This window comes from Lithobates pipiens, unplaced genomic scaffold (genome assembly GCF_037356315.1).
Source record: "Lithobates pipiens isolate NorthernLeopardFrog02 unplaced genomic scaffold, aLitPip1_a1.2 Scaffold_3, whole genome shotgun sequence".
Classification (NCBI taxonomy): Eukaryota; Metazoa; Chordata; class Amphibia; order Anura; family Ranidae; genus Lithobates; species Lithobates pipiens.
The window spans coordinates 47,140,539-47,148,830 of NW_027507790.1; the positions used below are offsets into that span (position 1 = coordinate 47,140,539).

The window sequence follows — 8,292 nt, forward strand, 5'->3', positions numbered from 1 at the left end:
TGTCTGAAAGCGTTTGCAATACACGTTACATATCAGCGCGCATGTCGGAATAAGAGCAATAATCCTAGCACCAGACCATCTACATAATGCTAAAATTATGACTTATAGGGGTCTTTTAAAGCATTTCCAATGAAAAATATCGAATGCTGACAAGATTAAGGTTTGACATGTCAGGTGTCTATTTCTTCAGTGCACCTATGCGGTAATTTCGTGTGACATAAAGAAAAACGACCGCTTTTTTTCTCGAGTGTCGCCTTTCAGAAAATGTGTAATATTTGGGGGTTTTAGGTCATCTACAGGCCTAAATAAAAAAAAAAAAAAAAAATGTAAAATAAAAATATTTTTTTTAAATGTCTGCAAAAAAAAAGAAAAAAAATGCTCCTGCTGAGAAAGGGTTAAACCTTCGGGGACATGTTAATTCCGTAAGATTTGTTAATTAAAAAATAAAATAAAAAGCAGGCTCCTAGATTCAAAGAAAATTTGTCAAGCCCTGCGCTAAATGCTAATAACAATAATGATAATAATAAACAGTCGCCAACTTATCTCACTAACCATCATGTTGTTGTAAAGAGCTGCACAAACTGTTGGCGCTATATAAATCCTGAATATTATTATCATTATTATTATTAACAGTCGCCAACTTGACTCACTAACAATCACGTTGTAAAGCGCTGCACAAACTGTTGGCGCTATATAAATCCTGAATAATAATAATAATAATAAACAGTCACCAACTTATGTCACTGACCACCACGTTGTTGTAAAGCGCTGAGCAAACTGTTGGCGCTATATAAAAATCTTAAATAATAACCATCACAGCTGCAAATAGTTTCTACCAATGTGTACATATAATCACATAAAAGGATGCACCAGCTTCCTGCACTGATGAGTAGCACTGAAGGCGGGGAGGTCACTCCATAGCAGGAGGCATTTTATGTCATCTCTAATGGTGATGACACATCCCAAATGTGAGTGTGCCCGCTGGTCTGGTACCCAGGCATGGCAGGAAGGGCCACCCCCTCCTCCTTTCTTCTCACTGCTGGAAATCAATAACTCAGAGGAAAAGAGGGAGGAGGGGTGGGGAGTAAAGCTGCACATCTGCATTACCCGCATTTCCCACACATCCCATCCAGGCCCAGCAGATGGAAGTACAGAGGAGAAGCCTGGGACTTATCTCCTCGTATTGTACAGCAGGCACAATGTAGGGATCATGGAGCAGTGACTTGGGAGAATGGTGGGAGCAGTCAGGATGGGCCTCCCTCTGTGACATGCCAGGTCTGACAGGCATACTTCCCAGCTAGTTGGAGATGTCACAGGATTTTGGGGGGGGGGGGGAGCACTGAAGCCTCCTATTACCACCCCTAAAATAATACACCTTTAACCCTTCATTCCCCACACCCCTCCTCCCTTCCCAAGGACAATTGCTGAATCACTTCTCATTGCAGACAATGGTGGCCCCCCCACACAGTGCAGGCCTCCCCGCAGGGAACATCACCCTCCCCCCAATGAAAATCCGTTATTCCTCCTCAACGTAGCCCTGTCCTCCTCAACATCACGAACCTTTCCCTATGCAGCTCCCATACAAAGCAGGCCGGCTTACCTGGAAATGCTCCTGGAAACGAATAGGCAGGATCTGTGCCATGGTTGCCGCTCCTGCCTCAGGCGCCAAGCACAAGCTCGTAAACCGTGTCCTATGGAGACTCCGCCGGCGGTGCCCGGGACACACGGTGTGACTGAGCTACAACCCGCGCAAGCGCACTGACAAGCCGGCTGCGCAGGCTCAAAAGATGGGCGCACATTCAGGGGTGTGGATGTTGCTATGGGAACCGTGATTGAATGCTCAGGGGGAGTCTCGGTGTGCTCCAGGGTGATGTCTCCCCCTGGCGGGAAGATGGGGTAGCTTACAACAAACGGCGACCATGTCATGTGACTGTGAGGGGTGAGGGGTCACTGATGTCCACCAACATTATGACCCACTCCATGAGGCACCAAAGTCACTGCTTCACTAGAACAATGCAAGGTTGCTTGTCATTTCTGTTATGAAATGCCTGCAGCAGTGTTGTCAACCTCCCCTAGCATTCATTTTTTACTGACAAAACATGGAACATTTACTGACAGCCAGTGATGTAAGTAACTCAGTTAAAATAAACAGAGTTACTTAAAGTGGAGGGCCGGTTATAAAAAAAAAAAAAAAGTCAGCAGCTGCAAACACTGCAGCTGCTGACTTAATAAACACACTCACCTGTCCAGGGCGCCCGCGATGTCGGCCGCCCGAGGCCGACCCGTCCCTCGGCTCTCGGGTCCCGGCGCCGCCATCCCTTGTAAGGGAGGAAGATTAGGAGAAAGTGCCTAGCAACAGGCATTTCTGGTAAGTAAAAAAAAAAAAATTTTTTCATTTTTTTATTTTTAGATTTTTTGTAATTTTTAACATTTTTTTGTTTTTCAGGGTGGCCCTCCCCTTTAACACAGTTACTTTAGAGGGTGAGTAATCTAACTGATTACTTTTCCCCTCATGGTAATGCTGTTCCCATTACTTGGACAACTTTACCGCAATTACATCTACCACCCGGGACCAGGTAGATGGGACTAGCGAAGGAAGTGAATGCCGCCGCCCCCACCGAGATTGACACCTCAAGAACCCTGTCGCCTGGTATGGATTTAAAGGGGAACCCCTACATCGAAAAAACAAGTCCATATCAGACCCTTTTCCGAGCACGTAGCCCGGCCAGTCAGGAAAGTGGTTGGGGGCGAGCAAGTGCCCACCCCTCCTGAACCATACCAGGCCGTGTGCCCTCAACATGGGGGGGTGCTTTTGGGAAGGGGGGCCTGCGGCCCCCCTTCCCCAAAGCACCTTGTTCCCATGTTGATGAGGACAAGGGCATCTTCCCGACAACCCTGGCCGTTGGTTGTCGGGGTCCGTGGGTGGGGGGGCTTATCAGAATCCAGGATCCCCCTTTAATAATAACCAACTTGTGTTAAAGCAGAGTTCCACCCAAAAGTGGAACTTCCGCTTTAAGCACTCCTCCCCCCTTCCATGCCACATTTGGCATGTTATTCTTTTGTATTTTTTTGGGGGAAGTGGGTGACTACTTCAAGGAGGGACTTCCTGTCCCACTTCCTCCTTCTGCCTACGGGCCGCATAGGCGACTCCTCCTCTCCCCTAGGCGGTCACTCCCTCTCTGCAGTCTTCTGGGGCATGTGACAGGTCCCAGAAGATTGCCTGTCCACTGGGAGAGTGCAGCGTGACTCATGCATGCGCAGTGCATGCCCAGCCATGAAGGCACAAGCTTACCCACAGTTCCAATGGATGTGATGAGGAGAGGAGAGGGAGAGGAGCAGGGCTCCATGCAGCTGCATCTCTGGACCATGGAACAGGTAAGTGTCTGGTTATTAAAAGTCAGCAGCTAAACTTTTTGTAGCTCCTGACTTTTAATAAAAAAAAAAAAGCCTGGAACTCCGCTTTAAGGCTCATGCACACTGCATCTCAAAGAAGCAGCTTCTACAGGCTTTAGAGCTAGTTTACACTTGCTTCAAAACATGGCTTCAGACACGCTTTGTTAGGGCTCATTTACACTTGTTTTCAGCTTCAACAAGGCTTCGGAGAGGCTTTGTTAAAGCTCCTGTCACTAAATAAAATGATTAGCTTACAGTCCTGTTTACACCTTGCTTTTGCTTTTCTTTGCTTCGGCTTTGCTTCAAAAATTATACACCATGTAGCTTCAGTGGTGCTTCAAAGCATCTTCAACACCTCCGTAGAAGTCTTTGTCAAAGCTTGCTTGAACCCCTACCGAAGCCCCACGAAGCCTCACCAAAGCCCCACTGAAGCATCATCAAAGCAAAAGCAAGTGTAAATAGGACTGTAAGCTAACTATTTTATTTAATGACAGGAGCTTTGACTGGCATTTGGAGAGCTTTAACGAAGCGTGTCCAAAGCCCTGTTTTGAAGCAAGTGTAAACTAGCTCTCTGAATCCAGTCAAAGCTCCAAAGCTCACTAAATAAAAAGGTTAGCTTACAGTCCTGTTTAGATCTTGCTTTTGCTTGGTACTTTGCTAAGGCTTTGGTGGGGTTTCGATGAGCCTTTGGTGAGGCTTTGTTGGGCTTCGATGAGGCTTTGGTGGGGCTTTAGTGGGGATTCAAGCGAGCTTTGCCATAGACTTATATGGAGGCTTTAAAGCACCACTAAAGCTACATGGGGTATCATTTTTGAAGCGAACCCGAAGCAAAGCAAAAGCAAGGTGAACACAGAACTGTAAATGAATCATTTTATTTAGTGACAGGAGCTTTGACTGGTGTTCAGAGAGTTTTAACAAAGCCTGTCTGAAGCCTTGTTTGAAGCAAGTGTAAACTAGCCGTTAATGTGTGTTAAAGCCAAAGCAAGTGTAAATGAGCCCTTACAGGCTCAAGTAAGCTTGATAAAAAAAACGTGCAAAAGCGCACAAAAAACACAAGCTTCTTCAAGCTTTTAGAAATAAAATCTCAAATACCTGTAAAATAATCTTTTTTTGAGTTGCAGTGTGCATGAGCTCTTAAAGGGACATCTGATGCCCTGATTATCAGTGTCTTGATTATCAGTGCAGTCCACACAGTGCCCACCAGTGCTGCCAATCAGTACCATTTTTTTAACACCGAGTACGAGTACAGATACCTTTTTTTTAAAGTACTCACCGATACCTATTGCCTAGGAAGACTGGGTAGAGGGGTGTAATAAAAGTATAAATAAATGTATTGTTATTTATCGAATTAATAAATGCAAAAATCCTACCTAACAACCAGTCCTTGAAGTGCAAAGTCCTTAAAGTGAAACTGCCAGTAAATACCTTGTACAGCCCACTTCCTGTTTCTTGTCTGTTAAAAAGCCTAGGCTTATGACATCATCCACAGCTCTCTCTCTCACTCTCGTGAGAGTTTGCCATTGCCGGGGGGGGGGGGGGAGTCATAAGAGGGCCAATGAGAGCTGCAGAGCTGGAGGTGTGCCTCTATGTGTCTTTGTAAATCCAGGAAGTGAACAGGCAACAGCTTCAGCTGCCAACAGTTAAAATGGTTGCAGCAAGACTCAGTGGAGGGAGATTTCTGAAGCATATTTGGCAAGTACAGAATCACAGTATATATAAAATAATATGTAAAGTGGTTGGAGGCAAGCTTCAGAATGGCAAATATGTTTTTATCACAAATTATGTGAGCAGACTGCAGTTCCTCTTGAAAGTACAGACATCTTGAATTGAGATAATATACAGTCTTTGCATAAAATCTCCAAATACTGCTGTATATACCATGCCAAGCTTGTGTGTGTCATACAAAAATTGGAAACACTGGGAAAAGGAGAAAACTAAACAAAGTTCCAGCTGATAAAAGTAGTTCACCTTATTGTCAAATGGAATTAAGATTGTCCACTGACATGCTGCTATGTGTGGAAAGGATCCCGAATGCATGACTCAATAACAAACTTCTGGTCAGGAAGCAGCTCCCATGTGCACGGGAGCCGCCACTAACGGCATATCGCCGTTAGCAGCGGCATGCTGCTAACGCATATAGAGCGCCTGCACGCTGCTGTCTACGACACATGCTCTGTAGACAGCAGTGACTGTCTTTTAGTAAATATCTCCTAAACCTACACGGTTTAGGAGATACAGTATTTCTTGAACCTACAGGTAAGCCTTAATCTAGGCTTACCTGTAGGTCAAAGTGGTTTGGAAGGGTTTATAACCACTTTAAAGCCGTAAATTGGCCTGGGCAGGAAGGGGGTGAAAGTGCCCAGTAGGCAAGTGGTTAAACAGTATAAATACAATATGGAAACACCCATAACAAGTAATTTGCCTGGTTTACATTTAAGTAAACACAGCATTACAAATTATCAGTCCCTGATATTTACAGACTATTGTAAAAATCACTGATTTTTCAAACTGTCTATAACCATACTGACAGTTGGCAACTCTAGCCTGCAGATGTAACAATAGGAAAAGAAGGGTAGTTGCAGGACATAAATATAACATCATCTCACATACCATTTCCAAGGAACATAGAGAAAATAAAAAGCTAATTTTGAGTGTGAGGCAGTGTTAATTTTAGCAGAAAATTTAGATTTAGATTTAGTCTTATGCCGCGTACACACGACAGGAGTTCTGACGGAGTTCTGACAGAGTTCTGACGGACTTTCCGAATGAACACACACAATCACACCAAAGTCCGACGGATTTGAACGTGATGACGTATGACTGGACTAGAATAAGGAAGTTCATAGCCAGTAGCCAATAGCTGCCCTAGCGTCGGTTTTAGTCCGTCAGACTAGCACACACACGAGCGGATTTCTGGGTCCGGCGGAAAAATTTGAAGCATGTTCCATTTCTAAAGTCTGTCAGACTTTTGTGAATCAAAAGTCCGTTGCAGCCCACACACGATCGAATAGTCTGCCGGAATCATTCCGTCAGACTTTGGATGTTGAAAAGTCCGGTCGTGTGTACGGGGCTTTAGGAGTAAAATGGCATGTTAGGTTTAGTCCCATTTTAGTCTTCTGCTATTGTTTTAGTTTTAGTTGTATTTAGTTGGCTAAATCTCCAGTACATTTTATTCGACTAAAATGTCCTACATTTTTATATTGAATGGGAGTAAGGCCGCGTACACACGGGCGGATTGTCTGGCCAACTAAGTTCGTCAGACAATCCGACAGACAGTCCGTTCAAAATTTGCATGAACGGACTTGACCACACACGATGAGCAGACAGTCCGCTGAAAGCTTGCGCGATGACGTGTACGGCACGTACGACGGGACGAAAAATTCGACGTCCAATACACTGCAATGCAACCTTCGCCGTGTAAATCCTTTCTGAGCATGCGCCAAACTTAGTCTGTCGAACTAGCCTACTCACGAGCGGACTGTCCGCTGAAACCAAGTTTGGACGGACTGTCTTACGGAAATTCCGTAAGACTTTGTAAGACTTTGTTCGTCAGACAATCCGCTGAAAAAGTCAGCTGAAGCCCACACACGAGCGGATTGTCCACTGAAACACTGTTCAGCGGACTAAGTTGGGCAGACAATCCGCCCGTGTGTACGCGGCCTAAGAGAGGACTCCGAGTGTACTCTGTGCTCCAGGGACCATGGTGATCTCATCCATCTTTTGCGGCGTTGCCCTAAGCTATACCTATACTGGATGGGAGTTGTCAGTACCATTAATAGGGTATTTCAGGTCAATATTCAGTTGGATCCCAAGCCCTGCATGTTGAGAATCCTGGATGATTTTCCCATAGAAGGCAATCCTAAAGAAGCTATAGCCAGAGCTCTCTTCCAAGCACATAAGCTTATTCTCAGACATTGGAAGGCGATACACCCTCCTACCCTATGAGAATGGATTAACCAAATGGGGGATACCCTTAGGTTGGAAAAGTACATCTTTTAACATCGGGGGGCATTCTGCCAAGTTCAATGCCATATGGTCTCCGTGGTTAGACACTCCAGGCCTTTCCCCTGTCAATTTGCTCTTGAATAGACTACTACTTTAATTTGGACGTGGATTGTACCCACGATGTATACTAATGGGCAGTGGGTGAACATACTGCTTCTTGTTGAAAGGTACATTGAGTGGGTTAGGGGGGAAGAGGTGGGAGGAAAAACAGAGTCACAATGTAATTGTTGTTTAACCACTACAATACAGGGCACTTTCACCCCCTTCCTTCCCAGCCCAATTTTCAGCTTTCAGCGCTCTAGCGCTTCAGTGACAATTGCGCGGTCATGCTACACTGTACCCAAATGAAATTGTTATCATTTTGTTCGCACAAATAGAGCTTTATTTTGGTGTTATTTATTCACGACTCCGTTTTTTTTTTTTTGCGATATAAGCGCAAAAATAGCGGAAATTTGGAAAAAAAACAATATTTTATTTTTTCTATTTGAAAAGAAATCCAATAAAATCAAATTTTGTCATAAATTTAAGCCAAATTGTATTCTGCTACATGTTTTTGGTAAAAAAAATTCCGTTAAGTGTATAATAATTGGTTTGTGTGATCACGGACATATGTACGCAAATGATCATGTACATATGTGTGCAGGTGATCACGTACATATGTGTGCAGATAATCATTGGGACATGTGATTTTAGTGGGACATATGTGGGGGACATGTTTTTATTATTAGGGACATGTGTTTTTATTATTTGGGGACATGTATGTTTTGGGGACATGTGTGTTTTGGGGACATATGTGGGGACTGTGTTTGTACTGTGTGGTGTGTTGTGTGTTTACACTACACTGATGATCAGTTAGTAAAAAGCTGTAAAAAGCAGCCCATACTCACTGATCAT

At 44.3% G+C, this 8,292-nt stretch overlaps 1 protein-coding gene across 2 annotated transcripts in view; it reads right to left on the bottom strand.

Moving 5' to 3' along the window:
- Positions 1–1,770, bottom strand: part of LOC143940359 (clathrin heavy chain 1-like) — a 253,280-nt gene extending 251,510 nt beyond the window's left edge. Inside the window, exon 1 of one of the 2 annotated variants that reach the window (XM_077461620.1) lies at positions 1,601–1,770. In XM_077461620.1, the coding sequence (XP_077317746.1) occupies positions 1,601–1,642 (42 nt within the window). In that variant the 5' untranslated portion in view covers positions 1,643–1,770. The remainder of the gene's footprint in view (positions 1–1,600) is intronic. The other variant, XM_077461619.1, reaches the window with a different exon arrangement.
- Positions 1,771–8,292: the final 6,522 nt, after the last annotated feature.